The following is a 23,452-nucleotide window of genomic DNA, read 5'->3' on the forward strand; positions in this document are numbered from 1 at the left end:
TCAGCCTCCCAAACTGCTGGGATTACAGTCATAAGCCAGTGCACCCAGCCCCAGATTTTGTTTTTCTAATAGAGTTCTGCTAGTTCTATTAATAGCTAAAATGTAAACACTGAAAACTCATTTGAAACTAAAGAGGGGAAAAGCAAGTAAAAGAGGTTTTTAAAAATTAAACTACCGTTGAAACTGGTTTACCCACAATTTTGGTCCACAGCCTTCATTGGATTACCTATTGGGGAAAACAAAGTTTAGCCATGTAAATAGGTTCCAATTTGTCAAAAATATAATTTGGATTCAACCATCTTTTGTAAACTGGTAAGTTTGTGTTGCTGTCTCATGGCTAGAGTTCCGAGGTAAAAAAGATAGGGCCTTTGTGCACATACCCATGTGTTTAACTGAAGGTTCTTACCTAGGTGAACAGGCTATTAAAACAATTAACAAGGAAATAACTTGAAATGATGACTAGTTTTGTCTAATATCTCAGTTCTCCTAGTCATCTAAACTCCTAAAAATAGAGTAAATGTAAATGAGATAAATGCTTGAAGGTAAACTTTTTGTTTAGTTTAAAAATCTGACAATTCTTTAAAATGCTCATTGGACATCTGGGTGATGTCCAATTAAGAAAGGGTTATGATATGGGGAAACATTGCTAAGAATTGTGGAGTCGTTCTCATCTATGAAATCCTGCTAACTGAGTACAAAGCCCTAGTTGATAACTCTTTCCTTCAACTTTAATGTCAGCTCCTGTAATTATTTTTTCCCTCGAGTTCTAACCACTGCTGTGGCCGGTTGCTAAAACATTTTATTTCAAAGGTCTAGAAAATCAATGATTTTCTCCAGGATAACTTGATTCTGTACTCAGACTCAGTTCAGCATTGCTTGCATCCCAATTTTTTGCTAAAATTTAAGGTTACTAAGAAGAAAAATTCTAGTTAATATATAATCCTTTTTTTTTTTTCAGAGCAGGTGTGGAAGTTTATTTTTAAAGGCTTTAGAACAGTAAAGAAAGGAAAATACACTTGGAAGAGCCCCGAGTGGGCACCAAGGTCAAGTGCCTATAATTTTGTATATAAAAAATGTGCCAAAGATGATGTGCCTTTTTTTCCCCCAAGCCGGAGTCTTGCTCTGTCATGCAGGCTGGAGTGCAGTGGCACGACCTCGGCTCACTGTAACCTCTGCCTCCCAGGTTCAAGAGATTCTCTGGTCTCAGCCCCCTGAGTAGCTGGAATTACAGGTGTCCACCACCATGCCTGGCTAATTTTTGTATTTTTAGTAAAGATGGGGTTTCACCATGTTGGCCAGACTGGTCTCAAATTCCTTACCTTGTGATCCACCTGCCTCGGCTTCCCAAAGTGCTGGGATTACAGGTGTGAGCCACCGCGCCCAACCAGATGTGTCTTTTTTTAAAAAAAGAGGAATTATAAGAAAGACATAAAATATGTTCTTTATTGAAAAATAAAGTCTAATTCAGAGGTTATTTAAAGGTTATTTATAAAATAAGATAGGAACCAGTAAGTAGGAGAGACAGATGTGAAGAAAGTTATGAATATGAAGATGAATTTTTGGTAAAAAAAAAAAAAAAAAGTTATAAAGAAAGGAGAATAATTTTGTATGAGAAAGGATTTTGTATGGCAAATTTTTGTCCTAAAGTAAAATGACTGGTTAAGAAAGAGGCAGTATTGGGCAAATCAGAAAGTCCAAGTTGCAAATGGTCTGTGTAAGTCATGATAATGTTCATGAAAGGGAGTTTATGAAAGGAATTTTGTACATGATTATGTTGGCTATAATTAAAGGGAAATTATTTATGATAGTCTCTCTAATAATTGAGCTTTTATATTAAAAGTACAATACTGCAAAACTAAAAAGTATTGGTTAAAAGAAGATTTTCTTAAAATATTAATTTGCTCTTAATAAAATTAAAAGAGGTTTTGACTTTTAATTCCATTACCTGGTTCTTTTTGAAAACTTCTCAGATTTATACCTCAGAAGTTCAACTTTTGCTGTATCTTGCTGCTTTCAACCTTTTCTTCCCTTTCAGCCTGAGTTGATAACTTTTTTCCTCAACTTTTTCATAAGCTCTTGTAATTTTTTTTTTACTCCAGGTCTAAATGCTATTATGGCCTGGTGCTAAAATATTTTATTTTGAAGGCCTAGAAAAGCAATGTTTTTCTCCAGGATAGTTTGATTCTGTAACTCTTGGCTTTTCTTGAGATGTCTGAATTGTTCCATGTAACCAGGAAACTTCTAGTTTCTAGTTTCCTTTATAATATAATATATGTTCATAACCCTGGCCATGTTCTTCCTGTGTCTGATTAATTCAAATACCCTTTGCATTAGGTTTGACTTCCAGGTTATCTAAATGGGTTTCCCATAAGGAAAAGCAATCACACTGCAGAAGGTTTTTCTTTGCCTTTTGGTGACTGGCCTAAGAAATAGATTTTACTTTTTTTTTTTTTTTTTTTTGAGACGGAGACGGAGTCTTGCTTTGTCACCCAGGCTGGAGTGTAGTGGCGTGATCTTGGCTCACTGCAGCCTCCACCCCTTAAGTTCAAGTGATTCTCCTGCCTCAGCCTTGAGAGTAGCTGGGATTACAAGCTTGCACCACCATGCCTGGCTAATTTTTGTATTTTTAGTAGAGATGAGGTTTCACCAGGTTGGCCAGGCTGGTCTCGAACTCCTGAACTCAGGTGATCCGCCAGAGAAACTTCCAGAAGCTAAGGGAGGGGCATGGAACAGATTCTTCATCACAGCCCTCAGGAGGCACCCACCCTGCTGACACTCTAATCTTGAACTTCTGACCCCCCAAACTGTGAGAGAATAAATTTCTGTTGTTTAAGCCACCCAGTTGGTGGTATTTTGTTGCAGAAATCCTAGGATAGCTTTGCAAAATATTCTCTCAATCTATGATGAGCTTATGAGGCAAGAAATATCTTCGGGTTGTAAATAAAAAACTGAGGCCCAGAGAGGTTAAATAACTTGCCCAGGGTCTCAGAACTAGGAAGTGATAGAATTGGGACTCAAATGATGTCTTCTTGACTCCAAATCTTAGGCTCTTACCAGTTCTTATGGGATGGGGAATAGGGGCAATTTGACAAATAATGAAACTACTTGCTTGTTTCTTCTTCACTTCTGTTACAGATTGATTTCTGTGGGTTAATCTCAGTAATTTACAGCCTACTCTAGTTCTGTATAGTCCCCCCACGGGTCCAACAGGGTTATAAAGAAGCTCACCAACAATCTTTGCCTGCTTCAGTTATGTATTGCTGCATGGCAGCAAACCATCCTAAAGCTGGTGTAAAATAGCAATCATTTCATTAGACTCTTGGATTCTATGGGTCAGAATTTTAAACAGGACACAAACATGAGAATGGTTCGTTTCTGTTCCATGATGCCTCAGGCCTCAGCTAGGAAGACTCAAACAGCTGGGGGTGACTCAATGCCTGGGAGCTGGAATCAGCTGGTGCCTTCATTCACATGGCTGGCACCTGGGCTGGGATGACTGAAAGCCTGGGCTCAGCTGGGATTGCTGACCGTAGTGCCTACATGTGCACTCTCTATGTGCCTTGAGCTTCTTTACAACAAGGCAGTCTCAGAATAGGCAGGCTTCTTCCATGGCAGCCCAGGGCTCCAAGAGCTAGTGTTCCAGTTAAAAGGGTAGAAACTGCACTATCATTTATGATCTAGCCTTGGAAGCCATATAGCATTACATCTACTAGACTCTCTTGATTAAAGCAATCACAGACCTACTCAGATTCAAGGAATGAGATATAAACCCCACTTCTCTATAGGAAGGTGATATGGTTTAGCTTTGTGCCTCTATCCAAATCTCATCTTGAATTGTAATCCCCAGGTGTTAAGGGAGGAACCTGGTGGGAAGTGATTAAATCATGGGGGTGGTTTCCCCCATGCTGTTCTCATGATAGTGAGTGAGTTCTTACGAGATCTGATGTTTTTATAAGTATCAGGAAGTTCCTCCTTCATTCACTCTTCTCTTTCCTGCTGCCTTGTGAAGAAGGTGTCTGATTCCCCTTCTGCCATGATTGTAAGTTTCCGTGATTGTAAGTTTCTGCTATGACTGTAAGTTTCCTCCCCAGCCATGCAGAACCATGAGTCAATTAAACCTCTGTCTCCATAAAGTACGCAGTCTCAGGTATTTATAGCAATGAGAACTGACGAATATAGAGGGGTGTAAAACAATTGTTGTCATGTTTAAAAACTGCCACAACACTCTTGGCCTCAGGGTAGGAAAATCTCATGAGTCTCATGCTTCCCTTTGGGATGAATATGGCTTTCATGGCAGCTTTGTGGGTACCCATCCTTTCCATCCTAGGAAGGACCAGAAAAATGGGGTTGTCATCCTGCTAGCAGATGAATTAGTAACCACGGAAATGAGTCCAAGCTCATACTACTCACTGCATGACATCCAGTAAGTTGAGAGACAAGGTATTGCGGTATAGAAGGCGACTTTATTTCAGAAAGTCAACAAACTGAGAAGATGGTAAACTAATATCCTAAAGAAACATCCCAAGTTAAGAGAATTGTAGGCTCTTTTTATGTTGGGAAGGGGAAGAGAAAGGGGGATGAGATCAAGAGGTGATCAATGATCACACACATCTGGGTGGCAGTGAGGGTCCAAGAGGGTGTGGTGAAACTTCTTTGTCTTTGGTCAGGTCAGAATGCTCCTATAAATCATCTTTAACATAATATTGTTACTTATGTATACACCCTCCTTATCTCCTCAGGAGTTAATTTGGGGAAGGGACTATTAGCAACCTTGCTTTAAACTATAAACTAAATTTCTCCCACAGTTAGCTCAGCCTATGTGTAGAAATGAGCAAAAGCAGTTAACCCAAAATGTATCACCACAGGAGTGGGGTAGGAGTTTGCAGCAAAATGGACCTAGTTTTTGCTAAGCCTCCTTTTTCACTGCTACAACTTCACAGCTTCTCCCTGTGACTTTACCTTAGGGTGGTAAGTCTAATAAATCAGACCTGTCTCCTGATGTGATGGACTGACCAGTATCCAGTAATTCATGATCTTTTGCCTAATAAAAGGAACCACTACTATCAATCCTTTGCTAAGACAACTGCAAAAATCCTCTTACTACTGGTCCAGTTTCCATAGCTGTGCTCTTACAATGCATTCTTCAGAGCTGCCAGAGGGATTTTCAAAAATTATAAATCAGATGATTTCATCCCCCAATCTCCCAGCTTTTACTAGCCTATGACTTCCCATTGCACATAAAAGATACATTGCTTTTCATAGCCTTCAGGGCCCTTCATGATCTTGTTCTTGCCTACGTCTTTGATTTCATCTCCCTTGATTTTAACTCTGCTCCAGCTATACTGGTTCTCTTACTCTTCTTGGCATTCATCAGGCTTGTCCCCGCCTTAGGATCTTTGGACTTGCTTTAACCTTTTTCTGTAACACTCAGCCCCAGATGATGTTGTAGATAGATGTTACACACCATTCAAGTCTCAGCTCAAATGTCACCTCCTCAGAAAGCCCTTTCCTGTGCTCTCCAACTCCTGACTTATAATTTTATGACCTTGCTTTATTTTATTTTTTGCATTTATCCATATCTGCAATTATATTTTCTATTTACTAACTTATTTGCTTATTTTCTTTACTCAAGAGTATGGTCCATGAGAGTAAATAGTCTTCTTCATCTGATTGATCACTGTTCTGGTTATCTATTGCATGTGTAATGCAGCGCCCCAAAACTTAGCGGCGTAAAACAAAAAGTTATTCTCTTTCATGGTCTTATGGGTTGACTTGGATTAGCTGGTGGTTCTTGCTTGGGTTGTCTCATGAGATTGCAGTCAGCTGTTGTCTGGGACTGCTGTCATCTGAAGGCTTGATTGAGATGGATGTCCAAGATGGCTCCCTCCAAGATTAGCATCCTGAGGCTGGCTGTTGGCTGAAAGCTCAGCTGGGGATATCAATAGGAGCACACATATGGCTTGGGCATCTCACAGCCTACTGGCTGAATTCTAAGAGGGAATGCTCCAAGAGGCAGGAAATGGAAGCTGCCAGGTCAGTTAAGGCTGCCCCCTGCAACTGGCACCATGTTACTTCTGTCATATTCTATTTATCAAAGCAGTCAGAAGACTTGCCCAGATTCAAGTGAGTAGAGAAGTAAGCTCTGCCTCTTGATGGGGGTTGCTAGGTCATATTACAGAAAAGTTGTGGGTTCAGAGATATTGGCATGACCATCTTTAGGAAATACAGTCTGCCACACAGTCTCTCCAACATCCTCGACAGTGTCAAATGTGTTGTAGGACACAATAAATATGTGTTGAAGTAGTAAATTACTCCTTGAGGGAGGAGGGAAAAAACTTTCTGCAGAAGAAAATTTCCAGTACACAGGTTGAAGCCATTTAATCTTTTTTAACCCTAGCCCTCAGCGTTGGATAATAAAAAATGGGCCGGGCGCGGTGGCTCAAGCCTGTAATCCCAGCACTTTGGGAGGCCGAGACGGGCGGATCACGAGGTCAGGAGATCGAGACCATCCTGCCTAACACGGTGAAACCCCGTCTCTACTAAAAAAAATTACGAAAAACTAGCCGGATGAGGTGGCGGGCGCTTGTAGTCCCAGCTACTAGGGAGGCTGAGGCAGGAGAACGGTGTGAACCCGGGAGGCAGAGCTTGCAGTGAGCTGAGATCCAGCCACTGCACTCCAGCCTGGGCGACAGAGCAAGACTCCGTCTCAAAAAAAAAAAAAAAGTACATAACTTACATCTTGCAGATTCTGCACCAAAACAGACTTTTCCTATGCATTCTGGGGGAAACCTGACTGTCAGCATCTATGTACTGGCCACTAGGGGCTGTTGAGAAAGAAGACTCTGGGGTGAGCTTGATCAAGGAATGTTGGATAAGACAATGAGCCCAGGGAAGGTTTGTGCAGCATGAAGTAAGGAATGTAGCTGGAAATAAAAGTTGGAATCAGTCAGAAAGGCAGGCTAAGGAGTTCAGCCTTTATCCTGAAGGCAGTGAAGAGCCAGTAGAATTTACACTCAAGGAAATAACTCAAAAAGTGCACTGTTCTAGGAAGAGTATTTGGTTTGGGGCTGGACCTGAGCCACTTCAAATAGAGAAGCTTTGCTTTTCATGGGTTTTTGTGCTGAGACCATGTGTATTCTTTTTTCTAATGAGGATTTGGTTTGAACAGTATTGCATGTATGCCACGAGGACCTTAATTGTGAGTTAGAAGAGAATGAGAGCTAAGAGAAGGCCACTGGATTTGGAAATGAGGAACTTGGTGGTTACATTGGTATAGGGAGTAAGATCTCTTTGGTTACTCTCAACAGAAACCAACTCTGGCTATTGTAAACCAAGAAGAAATTTATAAAAATGGTGTGGGGGATGTAGTGGGCATCCATTCTCCTTTCCTAATAATATCTTTAAGTTAGCCAGAGTTGAATTCTACTGCTTGCACCCAATAGCACTAATTGATTTAGTTTAGCTCTCAGAACTGAAGGGAAAGCTAAAAGAACACAGCTTGGAAAGAATGATAAAGTCAGAACTGAGTTCTTCCCAGGACACCTCTGAGTTAGCTCCATACATTTTCAGGTCTTTTATGATTCATTGCTCAAGATTACAGTTCTAGGAACAGTATCTGATTGGCCACTCTGTCTGGGGGTAGGGCAGACACTTTAATTGACAGTCTGCCTGGTCCCACCTGTCTTGGTTTGGAGGAAGAGTTATTTCCTCCAAAGCAAACTCAGGGTGGTTTATCAGAAAAAGGACAAACGGATGTGAGGTGACAAAACAAAACAGTCAGTATATCCAAAGAAAGGTTTCCATGGAATGAAAGGAAGTTTGACCGGGTCCAAAAGTCTAGCAGGAGAGGCCCATTGCATGATTAAAGACACCTTTTTTGTTCCTGGAAATTTCTTAAATATTCACCGTTAATTTATTTACAGTCATTTTAGAGTGGGCATGTCTACAGCTACCTGACATCACCTACCACTATAAACTTTTCCTTCTTCCCTTTCTGCTTCTTTTCTTCCTCCTCTTCCCTGATATATATATTTTTTACACTCATGAAGTCATGGACAAAACTTTGGATGCATCATCTATGTTAACTTCAGATAGAGCTGTGTAAATGTGTATAATATTGAAATAACCGGGACAACACAAGTAATTTGGCAAGAGTCTTCCCTCTGATTTACCGGCTGTGTTTCCTCCAGTAAGTCACTTTGCTTAGCTGAATCTCAGTTTCTTAACCTGTAAAATGGGAGTAATAATACTTAATCCATAAGACTGTTAAATAAATGTAAACTACCTTTCACCAAACACTATGTGCCCTCCTGGGGTCAGGTGAGCGCTGTGAATGGAAGTAGTTGCAGAGAGGGGGGATGGTGGTGGTAGGGATTATGGGAAACTGGGGGGAATGCTTCTCTCATAGAAAAAGAGTAGCTCTATTTAGGTTCTGGTTTTCAAAGTATGGTCCCCAGCCCTGCAGCACTGGCATCACCTGGAAACCTGTTAGAAATGCAAATTCTCAGGTCCCACCACAGACCTACTAATCAAAATTCTGGGAACGGGGATCCTGCAATCTGTATTTTAACAAGCCTTCCAAGTGATTCTGATGCATGCTTAGGCCGGGTGCAGTGGCTCACACCTGTAATCCCAGCATTTTGAGAGACCAAGGCGGGTGGATCACCTGAGGTCAGGAGTTCAAGACCAAGCTGGCCAATATGGTGAAACTCTGTCCCTACTAAAAATACAAAAATTAGCCGGGTGTAGTGGCACCTGTAATTGCAGCTACCAGGAAGACTGAGGCAGGAGAATCACTTGAACCTAGGAGGTGGGGTAAGGGAAGGGAAGGGGAGGAGAGGGGAGGGGAGGGGAGGAGAGGGGAGGGGCTGAGAGGGGAGGGAAGGGAAGCCTGGGGGACAGAGCAAAACTCAGTCTCAAAAAACCAAAAAACAACCAAATAATGATCTGATGCATGCTCAATTTTGAGACACGCTGCTCTAGCTGATGGTTGTTATATGTAAGATTGCAAGACTGTGTTGCCAGATCTTTTACTTTTTCCAAGAGAAGCTAGAGGTTTATTTTTATATGAAATTCCCTACTTTTAAATCTTGGCAACTAATTTAAAATTTCAAAACATACTGTGTAGTTAATAATGTATGTGCTCTAGCCAGATTTGCAACCTCTGATTTATGCTTTTTCCTTTAAACCTTATAATAATCTTATAAAACCCTTATAATCCTCCAAGACTGTTAGGATGATATACAGTTTATGCAGGAAGAAGATGCCGGTCAGAAAAGTGAAGTGTTTCTCTAAGTCACATAGCCAGAAAGTGGCCATGGATGCATTGTCCCTGACTGGGCATGGATGCATTTGGTTCTAAAGCCTCTGCCCTTTTAAATGATGTAAAGAGAATATATGTAACTATACCTAGCACAGAACTTGGCACCACAAAAGCTAAACATCTGATGCCATTGACTGATGAAAATTCCTTCCCCATCCTTCTGCCTGGCCCTGCCACCCTCCCTCAGTCTGCATTCCTGTAAGAGAGAGCCAATCAACAGGGTGCTCATAAGGGCCTGGGAGGGGCAAGGCTGGGCAATTTCCTGGCCCAGGGAGCTGAATAGGGCCGGGAAGAAAGCTGTTGGCAGCAGTGCCTAGGGCTGAATATACAGTAGCCAGCTGGGTCCACGGGCTAAAAATCGGCTGCTCACCCCAGTGTTCTCTTTGTGCCCTAACTGGATTTCACTAGCCTGCTATGGGCTGTGTCCCCGCCTGGCTCCTGCTCTTATTGTTGACTGAGCTCAGAGTAAATAGCCTTGGCCCCTCCCAACAACAGCATGTCCCCAGTCCCCAAGCTGAGCATGAGAAACCTGGGGAGGTGTTCTCAGCATCCATTTTGGGGATGGTGGCCAGATGTCCTCACATCACCAAACCCTACTCACCTGTCACTGTCATCCCAGCATTCACTGCCCCAGACTCACTCTAGCCTCCAGCAGCAAAGACCTCCTGGGGCTTCTAGAACCTCAAATCATTGGAGCAGGAAAGATGTTCGAAGGCACTTCTTGTCTAACTCCCTGGGTAACTCTGTTTTGGCACTTAACACCCTGGATTCTAAAACTTGATTTATACTTATCGGTCTCCTCCATCACGGGAGACACTTATTTCCGGAGCACTCACGGCCATTGATCCAGTACCTCTCACGGGTCAGGCCTGGAGTCCCTGTGTCAATCGTGTGGATCTACTCAATGCTCCCAGTGAGTACATGGTTGTTCCATGGCAGGAACATTGCATTTGTGTTCTCACTGAAGTCCCACATAGGTGTCATTTTCACTGATGATGTGGCCGCTCAGATCCGGGAAAGGATTCATTCTAGAGCCCTCAGGTGGGAAGTGGTGGAGGTGGGAGTCAGACCCCAGACTCTGTCACCCCTTCAAGACCAGTGCTGGAGGGCCCCTTTTGACGACTTTCTCTTCACCAAGCGTCTTGACCTGCATATGTTACACAGTAGGCAGCCAGTGAATATTTACAATGGAATGGAAAAAACGAGTGCCTGGAGGGAGACACCTGGGTTCAAAACCTTATTTGTACAGCTTTGCAGGGGACCTTGTGGTGGAGGTGCGGTCCTAAATCCCTGAACACCCAGTTCCTTTGTCATATACAGCTGATAACAGTAACTCTCCGGTCAGAGGTTTGCTGGGATGATTCCTTGAGACAAGGAGCACAGAGCCTGGCACAGTCAGCCCTGATCAGGGGCCGGTAGGACAAAGAAAGGGCGGCAGAAACACACACCCAAATGGCTTGAGACTGGTAGGTGCTTCACCTTCCTGGGCCTGTTTCTGGTGAGGAGGGTTTGTTTATCAATAATAAGTGCTACTTCTGTAGACCCTACTATGTGCTCTGTATCACTACCCTAGCCCTCCATCAAGGGGGATCTGCCCTCTCATCTGGCTAACCCCAAATAGAACCCTTTAACTCGAATGCTCTACTGCCTCCCTGCGGGCCCTGCCCCATCCGCCTCAACCCCCGACTGGGGACACTCTGGAGAAACCTCGGAGTCTTGGAATAGAAACCCAGGAGCCCTGAGCCTTGGCCCTCAGGCCCCAGGAGGGAGGTCAGGAGGGAGGAGTGGACAAGGGTCCGGCCGCAGCCGGTCATGTCCTGGAAGCTGCTTTAAGTTCCTGGTTCCCACCGGGGCCAAGAGTGATACCTGATCCTGGGGGATTGTGAAATGACCTCAGGTGGCAGCCCGCCCCCGGGGCCTGCGAAGCCCTCCACCCTCCCCTTCCCCGCTCAGCTCCACCCCTACCCCACGCCCCCTCCCGCGCGCGCGGTTAAATCCCCGCACCTGAGCAGCGGCTCACACCTGCACCCCGCCCCGGCATAGCACCATGCCTGCCTGTCGCCTAGGCTCGCTAGCCGCGGCCCTCCTTGGCCTGCTGCTATTCGGCTTTACCCTAGTCCCAGGTGAGTGGGGCGGGGAGACGCCCAGCGCCCAGAGGGGCCGAGCCACGAGCTCCAGGATGGAGCCAGGCGGAGGCGTAGCCTCTGGAGGCCGGGGAAGTGGGAATTCCTGGGTCGGAAGTGGCGGAGACCCTTGGAGCCTAGGGTGTGGGGTCCAATGTGCTGGAGGTGGAGAGACCACTGATGGCTGAAATTTGGGAGGGTTCTGTGCTGAACGAAGACACTCCGTGGCTGCAGTGGGCTGGGGGTGGGGGCTGCTCTGCCTCGACCGCGGAAGCTCCTAGACACTCAGCTGTGCCGGGTCCCCTAGGGCTGAGATCCGAGGGCCCCGACGCCAAGGGTTAGGAAGCTCTGGTATTCCCAGGGGCTAGGGACTCCTCCTGGTCTGGAAGTGGGAGTCTCTGGGGGCAGTAAGGGGACTCCTAGGGCCAGAGACTGAGAATTCCTTGGAGTTAAGCTTTGGAGCAGGAGGTGGCCATCCTCTGGGGCTGGCGCTACGCCCCACCCTCCACTGTCACGGGCCTGCCCTTCCAGGCACAGGAGCAGAGAAGACGGGCGTGTGCCCCAAGCTCCAGGCGGACCAGAACTGCACGCAGGAGTGCGTCTCGGACAGCGAATGCGCGGACAACCTCAAGTGCTGCAGCGCGGGCTGCGCCACCTTCTGCTCTCTGCCCAATGGTAACTCCACCACGGCCGAGCGGGGATGGGGCGGGGCTGCGGTGGGCTGGGAGGAGGCGGGAGGGCCTGGGTTCCGGGAACAGGGGCGCCCCAGGACCCGGGGACCCCCGGGAAAGTCAAGACGGATGAAACCAGATCCGCCAGTGCTCTCCCTCGCACGGTCCCGGGGGAGACAAAGGCGTCGTTGAAGCGCAGCCAAGTGGGGGTCCCCACCCCTAGCTGGATTCGAGTCTCTGGTGCATGACGGGCTTCCGGGCACGCACAGCCGAGACATTGTTCCCCGCGGCCTGTGGACCCGGGGCCGCAGTTTCCTTCTCGGACTGGCCGGAGCCTGCCCTGCGGGAAAGCCCGGAGCCTGGGGCTCTCACATCTCCTCTTGGAGTCCCTCCCTGGGGGAAAGACGGGGAGGGCCTGGCCTGGCAAGATTTTCCCCAATTCCTCTGTCCAGGTGGAAGGGAACTTTACAGATTTAGGAAAGTGTCCCGCTCATCTTAAAGATGTGGAAGGGAGCATCGGCGAGAAAAAAATTGTTCTTGCCCAAGGTCACACGGCCATCCCATGGCTGCAGGAGTCATAGTGAGGGTTCAGCTTTTGCCTTTCGGGCCAGCTGGCTGAGTGATTTGAAGAAAGCGAGGAATCCTCCCCGGACACCGTATCGCCCTTTGTTGTCTTTCAGTCAATCGCTTCCACTCTAAGGATTGAGTGAGCGCGAGCTGGGGACTCCTTCAAAGGTGCTTGCTGGAGCTGCAGTGTCTCCACCAGGCTGATCAGAGCAGGGGGTGGCTTAGGCAGCATGGAACCTCAGCTTCTCGTTCTCCAGAGGGAACTGCTGAGTATTAGAGGCAGGGATAGGACCTGGAGAGAACCAAGGTACTGTAATGATGTTCTTTCCCAGAATACAGTCCCTGTGACTTTTCCTCTTTGTTATTTCCCTGAAGATGTCAGCACAGGCTGGGAAAGTTTGTAATACGGTGGCCCCCAGACACCGACCAGCAGGGAAGTGGTAAGTGGAGGGGGACTGGCAGCCCACCAAGGGCGGCTTCAAGGTCAGGAGTCCCCTCCTCTGGGCCAGGGAGAGGAGGACCAGAAGGAGAGGAAGATTTGGAGAGAAAGCAGGCAGCAGGCAGATGAGAGAGGTGGAGGAGCAAAGGAGGGAGTCTTTGCTGTTTGATGGATGAAGAATTTGTTCCCTTATCTCAGATGGACAGACTGAGGCAGGAAGAGGGACAAGGTCAGATGGCCTCCTGTGCCAGGGAGGAAGCTTGGAGGTTTGAATCCTAGTTCTGCCATTTTCTAGTTGTGTGATCCTGAGCATGTTGTTTTACCTCTCTGAGCCTCTGCTCTAAAGTGGGAATAATTCCAAATTCTATAGGATTGTCATGACTAAATGAAATAATGCATGTAAAGTGTCTATTAGTGGGAAGATACTCCATACACAGTGACTTGTTTTGATCATAAATGGTTCCCTATTTATTCCCAGGACAGCCCAATATTGAAGGCTCCTACTCCTTTCAAGAGAATGAATTTCTTTGTATTAGGAAGTCAAGACTGTCGGCAACTTTTTAATTTTTTTTTTTTTTTTTTGTATTATACTTTAAGTTCTGGGGTACATGTGCAGAACGTGCAGGTTTGTTACATAGGTATACATGTGCCATGGTGGTTTGCTGCATCCATCAACCCGTCATCTACATTAGGTATTTCTTCTAATGCTATCCCTCCCCTAACCCCCAACCTCCCTGACAGGCCCTGGTGTGTGATGTTCCCCTCCCTGTGTCCATGTGTTCTCATTGTTCACCTCCCACTTATGAGAACATGCAGTGTTTGGTTTTCTGTTCTTGTGTTAGTTTGCTGAGAATGATGATTTCCAGCTTCATCCATGTCTCTGCAAAGGATGTGAACTCATCATTTGTTATGGCTGCATAGTATTCCATGGTGTATACGTGCCACATTTTCTTTATCCAGTCTATCATTGATGGGCATTTGGGTTGGTTCCAAGTCTTTGCTATTGTGAACAGTGCTGCAATAAACATACATGTGCACGTGTCTTTATTGTCAAATGATTTATAATCCTTTGGGTATATAGCCAGTAATGGGATTGCTGGGTCAAATGTTATTTCTTGTCCTAGATCCTTAAGAATCATCACACTCTCTTCCACAATGGTTGAACTAATTTACACTCCCACCAACAGTGTAAAAGCGTTCCTATTTCTCCACATCCTCTCCAGCATCTGTTGTTTCCTGACTTTTTAAGGATCTCCATTCTAACTGGTGTGAGATACTATCTCATTGTTGTTTTGATTTGCATTTCTCTAATGACCAGTGATGATGAGCTTTTTTCGTTTGTTGGCTGCATAAATGTCTTCTTTTGAGAAGTGTCTGTTCATATACTTTGCCCACATTTTGATGGGGTTTTTTTCTTGTAAATTTGTTTGAGTTTCTTGTAGATTCTGTATATTAACCCTTTGTCAGATGGATAGATTGCAAAAATTTTCTCCCAATCTGTAGGCTGCCTGTTCGATCTGATGCTAGTTTTTTTTTTTTTTTTTTTTTTTTTTTTGCTGTGCAGAAGCTCTTTAGTTTAATTAGATCCCATTTGTCAATTTTGGCTTTTGTTGCCATTGCTTTTGGTGTTTTAGTCATGAAGCCTTTGCCCATGCCTATGTCCTGAATGGTATTGCCTAGGTTTTCCTCTAGGGTTTTAATGGTTTTAGGTCTTACATTTAAGTCTTTAATCCATCTTGAGTTAATTTTTGTATAAGGTATAAGGAAGGGGTCCAGTTTAACTTTTCTGCGTATGGCTAGCCAGTTTTCCCAACACCATTTATTAAATAGGGAATCCTTTCTCCATTGCTTGTTTTTGTCAGGTTTGTCAAAGATCAGATGGTTGCAGATGTGTAGTGTTATTTCTGAGGCCTCTGTTCTGTTCCATTGGTCTATATATCTGTTTTGGTACCAGTGTCATGCTGTTTCAGTTACTGTAGCCTCGTAGTATAGTTTGAAGTCAGTTAGCGTGATGCCTCCAGCTTTGTTCTTTTTGTTTAGGATTGTCTTGGCTATGTGGGCTTTTATTCCATATGAAATTTAAAGTCGTTTTTTTCTAATTCTGTGAAGAAAGTCAGTGGTAGCTTGATGGGGATAGCATTTAATCTATAAATTACTTTGGGCAGTATAGCCATTTTCATGATATTGATTCTTCTTATCCATGAGTGTGGATTGTTTTTCCATTTGTTTGTATCCTCTCTTATTTCATTGAGCAGTGGTTTGTAGTGCTCCTTGAAGAGGTCCTTCACCTCCCTTGTAAGTTATATTCCTGGTATTTTATTCTCTTTGTAGCAATTGCGAATGGGAATTCACTCATGATTTGGCTCTGTTTGTCTATTATTGGTGTATAGGAATGCTTGTGATTTTTGCACATTGATTTTGTATCCTGAGACTTTACTGAAGTTGCTTATCAGCTTAAGGAGATTTTGGGCTGAGACAATAGGGTTTTCTAAATATACAATCATTTCATCTGCAAACAGGGACAATTTGACTTCCTTTTTTCTTAATTGAATACCCTTTATTTCTTTCTCTTGACTGATTGCCCTGGCCAGAATTTCCAATACTATGTTGAATAGGAGTGGTGAGAGAGAGCATCCCTGTCTTGCATCAGTTTTCAAAGGGAATGCTTCCAGCTTTTGCCCATTTGGTATGATGCTGGCTGTGGGTTTGTCATAAATAACTCTTATTATTTTGAGATACATTCCATCAACACCTAGTTTATTGAGTGTTTTAGCTTGAAGTCTTGCATCCCAGGGATGAAGCCAACTTGATCGTGGTGGATAAGCTTTTCGATATGCTGCTGGATTTGGTTTGCTAGTATTTTATTGAGGATTTTCACATTGATGTTCATCAGGGATATTGACTTGAATTTTTGTTTTTGTTTTTGTTGTATCTTTGCCAGGTTTTGGTATCGGGATGATGCTGGCCTCATAAAATGAGTTGGGGAGGAGTCCCACTTTTTCTGTTGTTTGGAATAGTTTCAGAAGGAATGGTACCAGCAACTCCTCTTTGTACCTCTGGTAGAATTCGGCTGTGAATCCATCTGGTCCCAGACTTTTTTTTTACTGCCTCAATTTTGGAACTTGTTATTGGTCGATTCAGGGATTCGACTTCTTCCTGGTTTAGACTTGGGAGGGTGTATGTGTCCAGGAATTTATCCATTTCTTCTAGGTTTTCTAGTTTATTTGTGCAGAGATGTTCATAATATTCTTTGATGGTAGATTGTATTTCTGTGGGATCAGTGGTGATATCCCCTTTGTCATTTTTTATTGTGTCTCTTTGATTCTTTTCTTTTTTCTTCTTTATTAATCTGGCTAGCAGTCTATTTTGTTGATGTTTTTCAAAAAACCAGCTTGTGGATTCATTGATTTTTTTTTTTTGAAGGATTTTTCATGTCTCTATCTCCTTCAGTTCTGCTCTGATCTTAGTTATTTCTTGTCTTCTGCTAGCTTTTGAATTTGTTTGTTCTTGCTTCTCTAGTTCTTTTAATTGTGATGTCAGGGTGTCGATTTTGGATCTTTCCTGCTTTCCCTTGTGGGCATTTAGTGCTATAAATTTCCTTCTAAGCACTGCTTTAGCTGTGTCTCAGAGATTCTGGTATGTTGTGTCTTTGTTCTCATTGGTTTCAAAGAACTTATTTATTTCTGCCTTAATTTTGTTATTTACCTAGTAGTCATTCAGGAGCAGGTTGTTCAGTTTCCATGTAGTTGTGCAGTTTTGAGTGAGTTTCTTAATCCTGAGTTCTAATTTGATGGCACTGTGGTCTGAGAGACTGTTTGTTATGATTTCCGTTCTTTTGTATTTGCTAAGTAGTGTTTTACTTCCAATTATGTGGTCAGTTGTAGAATAAGTGCGATGTGGTGCTGAGGAGAATGTATATTCTGTTGATTTGGTGTGGAGAGTTCTGTAGATGTCTATTAGGTCCACTTGGTCCAGAGCTGAGTTCAAGTCCTAGATATCTTTGTTAATTTTCTGTCTCATTAATCTGTCTAATATTGACAGTGGGGGTTAAAGTTTTCCACTATTATTGTGTGGGAGTCTAAGTCTCTTTGCAGGTCTCTAAGAACTTGCTTTATGAATCAGGATGCTCCTGTATTGGGTGCATATATATTTAGGATAGTTAGCTCTTCTTGTTGCATTGATCCCTTTACCATTGTGTAATGCCCTTCTTTGTCTCCTTTGATCTTTGTTGGTTTAAACTCTGTTTTATCAGAGAATAGGATTGCAACTGCTGCTTTTTTTTTTTTTTTTTGCTGTCCATTTGCTTGGTTAATGTTACTGCATCCCTTTATTTTTAGCCGATGTGTCTTTGCACGTGAGATGGTCTCCTGAATACAGCACACCGATGGGTCTTGACTCTTTATCCAATTTGCCAGTCTTTGTCTTTTAATTGGGGCATTTAGCCTGTTTACATTTAAGGTTAATATTATTATATGTGAATTTGATCCTGTCGTTATGATGCTAACTGGTTATTTTGTCCATTAGTTGATGCAGTTTCTTCATAGCGTTGATGGTCTTTACAATTGGGTATATTTTTGCAGTTGCTGATACCAGTTGTTTCTTTCCATGTTTAGTGCTCCCTTCAGGAGGCCTTGTAAGGCAGGCCTTTTGGTAACAAAATCTCTCAGCATTTGTTTGTCTATATAGGATTTTATTTCTCCTTCACTTATGAAGCTTACTTTGGCTGGATATGAAATTCTGGGTTGAAAATTCTTTCCTTTAAGAATATTGAATATTGACCCCCACTCTCTTCTGGCTTGTAGGGTTTCTGTAGAGAGATCTGCTGTTAGTCTGATGGGCTTCCCATAGTGGGTAATCCGACCTTTCTCTCTGGATGCCCTTAACATTTTTTTCTTCATTTCAGCCTTGGGGAATCTGATGATTATGTGTCTTGGGGTTGTTCTTCTCAAGGAGTATCATTGTGGTGTTCTCTGTATTTCCTGAATTTGAATGTTGACCTGTCTTGCTAGGTTGGGGAAGTTCTCCTGGATAACATTCTGAAGAGTGTTTTCCAACTCGGTTCCATTCTCCCCGTCACTTTCAGGTACACCAATCAAACATAGGTTTGGTCTTTTCACATAGTCCCATATTTCTTGGAGGCTTTGTTCATTCTTTTTCATTATTTTTTCTCTAATCTTGTCTTCATGCTTTATTTCATTAAGTTGATCTTCAATCTCTGATATTCTTCTTCCGCTTGATCAATTCGGCTATTGATACTTGTGTAGGCTTCATGAAGTTCTTGTGCTGTGTTTTTCAGCTCCATCAGGTCATTTATGTTCTTCTCTAAACTGTTTACTGTAGTTAGCAATTCCTCTAACCTTTTTCCAAGGTTCTTAGCTTTCTTGCATTGGGGTTAGAACATGCTTCTTTAGCTTGGAGGAATTTGTTATTACCCACCTTCTGAAGCCTGCTTCTGTCAATTCGTCGAACTCATTCTCCATCCAGTTTTGTTCCCTTACTGGCGAGGAGTTGTGATCCTTTGGAGGAGAGGAGGTGTTCTGGTGTTTGGAATTTTCAGCCTTTTTGTGTGGTTTCTCCCCATCTTCATGGATTTATCTACCTTTGGTCTTTGATGGTGATGACCTTTGGATGGGATTTCTGAGTGGACGTTGTTTTTGTTGATGTTGATGCTATTCCTTTCTGTTTGTTAGTTTTCCTTCTAACAGGCCCCTCAGCTGCAGGTCTGTTGGAGTTTGCTGGAGGTCCACTCCAGACCCTGTTTGCCTGGCTATCACCAGCGGAGGCTGCAGAACAGCAAAGATTGCTGCCTGTTCCTTCCTCTGGAAGCTTTGTCCCAGAGGGACACCTGCCAGATGCCAGCTGGAGCTCTCCTGTATGAGGTGTCAGTCAGCCCCTGCTGGAAGGTATCTCTCAGTCAGGAGACACAGAAGTCAGGGACTCACTTGAGGAGGCAGTCTGACCCTTAGCAGAGCTCGAATACTGTGCTGGGAGATCATCTGCTCTCTTCAGAACTGGCAGGCAGGCTGAAGTCATGCCCACAGCTGCCCCTTCCCCCAGGTGCTCTGTCCCAGGGAGATAGGAGTTTTATCTATAAGCCCCTGACTAAGGCTGCTGCCTTTTTTTCAGAGATGCCCTGCCCAGAGAGGAGGAATCTAGAGAGGCAGTCTGGCTACAGCGGCTTTGCCAAGCTGCACTGGGCCCTGCCCAGTTTGAATTTCCGGGTGGCTTTGTTTACTCTGTGAGGGGAAAACTGCCTACTCAAGCCTCAGTAATGGTGGATGCCCCACCCCCAACCAAGCTCAAGAGTCCCAGGTTGACTTCAGATTGCTGTGATGGCAGCGAGAATTTTAAGCCAGTGGATCTTAGCTTGCTGTGCTCTGTCGGGGTGGGATCCACCGAACTAGACCACTTGGCTCCCTGGCTTCAGTCCCCTTTCCGGGGGAGTGAATGGTTCTGTCTCACTGGCATTCCAGGCGCCACTGGAGTATGAAAGAAAAAAAAATAAATCCTGCAGCTAGCTCAGTGTCTGCCCAAATGGCCACCCAGTTTTGTGCTTGAAACCCAGGGCCCTGGTGGTGTAGGCACCCGAGGGAATCTCTTGGTCTGTGGGTTGCGAAGACTGTGGGAAAAGCATAGTATCTGCTCCAGAGTGCACCATTCCTCATGGCACAGTCCCTCACAGCTTCCCTTGGCTAGGGGAGGGAGTTCCCTGACCCCTTGGGCTTCCCAGGTGAGGTGACACCCTACCCTGCCTCTGCTTGCCCTCTATGGGCTGCACCCACTGTCTAACCAGTCCCAATGAGATGAGCCATGTACCTCAGTTGAAAATGCAGAAATCACCTGCCTTCTGCGTTGATCTCACTGGGAGCTGCAGACTGGATATCCGGCCATCTTGAAAGCTGAACCTAAATCTTTTTTTTTTTTTTTTTTTAAGATGGAGTCTCGCTCTGTCGCCCAGACTGGAGTGCAGTGGCATGATCTTGGCTCACTACAACCTCCATCCTCCTGGGTGCAAGAGATTCTTCTGCCTCAGCCTTCCAAGTAGCTGGGATTACAGGTGCATGCCACCATGCCCAGCTAATTTTTTTGTATTTTTAGTACATGGGGGGGGTCTCGAAGTCCTGACTTCCAATGATCCACCCGCCTCAGCTTCCCAAAGTGTGGGATTACAGGCGTGAGCCACCACACCCGGTGATCTGTCGGCCACTTTCATTGTCCTCTGTAGCTAATCACCCAACTCTGTGCCTGTGTTTTACAACAAAAACCTGCACGTTTATAGCAGCTTTATTTATAATTGCCGAAAGTTGGAAGCAACCAAGATGTCCCTCAGTTGACGAATGGATTTGCCTGGGCCTGGCTCCCCTCTATCTAACCAGGAAGTGGAGTGTGATTGTGTGTGTGTGTGTGTGTGTGTGTTAGTGGAAGGATGTGTGGTTTCTCTCTGCATGGATGAATGAGTGTATTTGGAGGGTCACAGTGCTGAGAGACTGTAACTGGGATTAGGTTTATGGGTATGAGTGAAGATTATAAGTGTGTAACCCCTCACATGTGTACTGTACTTTATACTTTAAGTGGCAGCATAGTGCTTAACCATGGCAGCAGCGGTTAATGCATAGACTCTGGAGCTAGATTTCTTGGGGTTCAAATTCTGCCTTAATTCTGTGTGACCTTAGGCAAATTACTTAACTTCTCAGTGCCTCAGTTTCCTCACTTGTAACACGAGGAAATATTAACAGATCCCTCCCCCTCTTTTAGGATTATTTTGAGAATTAGAAGAGTTAATATATGTTAGGGGCTTAACATAATACCTGGCATGTAGTAAGAGCTAATTAAGTGTTCACTGTTATAATTTCTCATTATAACTACAGAGTATTTTGATATTTCAGGGAGAAATAATATGTTTGTTTCCACTGCTTTCACAACCCTGTGTTGTAATTAGCACTGGTTCCGCTGACACCCAAAGACACAGAGGCTCTGGGAGATTTCTGGCTCTAGGCCATAAAGTCCCACAAAGACAGAGTTGGGACTCAAGCTGAGGTCCTGTGATTCCATTGGGGAGCAGGAAGAGGGATTTGCAGGTGATCTTTCTGGGCCTCCTTAGGTGCCCAAGATGGACTCAGGCAGGCAGCTCTGCTGTATGTGAAGCCAAGTGAGGGGCAGTAGGGGGAGCATGCTGCAAGTACAACTTAACCTCCCTGTATCCCCTCTGCCCACTTACCCTTACTCCTTTTTCTACCCAGATAAGGAGGGTTCCTGCCCCCGGGTGAACAGGAACTTCCCCCAGCTCGGCCTCTGTCGGGACCAGTGCCAGGTGGACAGCCAGTGTCCTGGCCGGATGAAATGCTGCCACAATGGCTGTGGGAAAGTGTCCTGTGTCACTCCCAATTTCTGAGGTAGGTGAATGGGAGACAGAAAGCACATTGATGGCCAGGTGTTGTGGGAAACAGGAGAAAACGTCACCCAGGCAGAGGTGAAGGGAGGTTAGTTGCAGAGAGAGTTGGGAAAGGTATACCAGAGGGGTGACCCTCAGCCTGTTCTAAAAGAAGAGTGAAAGGTGGGCAGTCTGATGAGCTGCATGGGGAGGCTGTCTCAGGTGGAGGGAACAGAATAAGCAAGAGCTTGGCCAGGTATGGTGGCTCACGCCTGTAATCCCAGCACTTTGGGAGGCTGAGGTGGGCGGATCACCTGAGGTCGGGAGTTCAAGACCAGCCTGACCAACATGGATAAACCCCATCTCTACTAAAAATACCCCCCCAAAAAACCAAAAAAACCAAAAAAAAAAAAAACCAAAAAACCTTTATGGGCTTGGTGGTGGGTGCCTGTAATCCCAGCTACTCAGGAGGCTGAGGCAGGAGAATTGCTTGAACCTGGGAGACAGAGGTTGTGGTGAGCCGAGATGTCACCATTGCACTCCAGCCTGGGCAACAAGAGCGAAACTCCGTCTCAAATTTAAGAAAAAAAAAAAAAAAAAGCAAGAGCTTGGTCGTACCCTTGGGCTGAAATCTTGTGGTTGTCATGTGCTACTTTTAACAATTTCTCAGCAAAGGAATCTGAAGATAACTGATAGAATTCAATAGTGCACAGGTGAGCAACTGAAGCCCAGAGAGGGGGTGTGCTCTTGGTGCCCGAGAGGGAACCGTGGTTTCTCTAAACTAAGCTATGGTCTCCCTGAAGCCAGAGCTCTCAGACGCCAACTGCATGGATAGGCTTTGCAGTCAAGAAGACCCAGGTTCAAATGTTAGCTCTGACACTTACCTAGCCTTTCACCTCCCTGAGTCACAGTTATCTTGGTTATAAAATGCAGCTAAATAAGATCTAATGGATCAGATAATCCCATTTAAACCTAAGGAATGAAGGCATGGCAGAACTTCCTAATAGTAGAGGGATTCTTAGGGAAATAAATGGCCAAGGTCCCTCAGGAAGGCCACAGTGGACATCCGGGACCACAGTATACCCAGGTGCCTGCTAGGGATGGTCTGAAGGAGAAGAGTATGTCTAGAGTCTGTAGAAAATGCAAGCAGGCCCCCCCCAGAAGGTGAGGCTTTGCTGCATGGGTGTGTGGGATGGGGTGGGGTCAAGGAGCTGGTCTAGGATTTAAGCTGCAGGTACTCTTGCCTAATCTAATGGATATTGTTGTCGATGGTGTTGTTGTGATTTTCTTCCTCCAGCTCCAGCCACCACCAGGCTGAGCAGTGGGGAGAGAAAGTTTCTGCCTGGCCCTGCATCTGGTTCCAGCCCACCTGCCCTCCCCTTTTTCTGACCTCTGTATTCCCTCCTGGGCTGACCACAGCTTCTCCCTTTTCCAACCAATAAAGTAACCACTTTCAGCACGTTCTGTCTCTGTCTCCCCTGAGTTGGGCTGAGGTGGGTGGGCAAGTGTTAAGGGTGTGACCAGATCATCCAGGCATGAAAGAGACTGGTAGGTGTCAGCACTCTCCTGGCGGATCCTTGCACCAACCCTGTGAATCTGGTCATTATTCCTCCAGGGGGATGGATGAGAAAACAGAGGCTCAGACGGGTGGTGGGATGCTTCCAAAGTCACTCAGATTCATTGCTGGGGGTGCTGATAATAGCAGCAGCATGTACCAGGTGCCAGACACGGTGCTGGGAGGTTTGCTTATGAGATCCTCTGGCTCCTCAAAACAGTCCCCAGAGTGGTAAACAACATACCCCTGTCATAGACCTGGACTCCATGAGGTTACTTGCCAGTGGCCACACAGAAAGATGGCAAAGCCAGGATCCTCTCTTGTTGATACTTTAAATCAAAGTTTTATTTTATATAAGTAATATAGTCATATGCATCAAAACTCAAAAGATTAAGAAAAGATAT

At 44.9% G+C, this 23,452-nt stretch overlaps 1 protein-coding gene across 1 annotated transcript; it reads left to right on the forward strand.

Annotated features, from left to right (window-relative positions):
• Positions 1 to 11,182: 11,182 nt before the first annotated feature.
• WFDC2 (WAP four-disulfide core domain 2) lies at positions 11,183 to 22,952 on the forward strand. Its single transcript, XM_015148938.3, has 4 exons — positions 11,183 to 11,445; positions 11,977 to 12,120; positions 21,363 to 21,515; positions 22,791 to 22,952. The coding sequence occupies exons 1-3, from the start codon at positions 11,370 to 11,372 to the stop codon at positions 21,512 to 21,514; spliced, it is 372 nt and encodes a 123-aa protein (XP_015004424.3). The 5' UTR covers positions 11,183 to 11,369; the 3' UTR covers position 21,515; positions 22,791 to 22,952.
• The last annotated feature ends 500 nt before the right edge of the window (positions 22,953 to 23,452 follow it).

This window comes from Macaca mulatta, chromosome 10, assembly GCF_049350105.2.
Source record: "Macaca mulatta isolate MMU2019108-1 chromosome 10, T2T-MMU8v2.0, whole genome shotgun sequence".
Classification (NCBI taxonomy): Eukaryota; Metazoa; Chordata; class Mammalia; order Primates; family Cercopithecidae; genus Macaca; species Macaca mulatta.

What these genes read in the sequence shown, in the direction of transcription:
- WFDC2 (XM_015148938.3), top strand. Translation starts at nt 11,370, where the DNA reads ATGCCTGCCTGTCGCCTAGGCTCGCTAGCCGCGGCCCTCCTTGGCCTG. An exon ending in CGGCTTTACCCTAGTCCCAG is followed by an intron (nt 11,446 to 11,976) that starts GTGAGTGGGGCG and finishes CTGCCCTTCCAG; the next exon opens with GCACAGGAGCAGAGAAGACG. An exon ending in CTTCTGCTCTCTGCCCAATG is followed by an intron (nt 12,121 to 21,362) that starts GTAACTCCACCA and finishes TTTTCTACCCAG; the next exon opens with ATAAGGAGGGTTCCTGCCCC.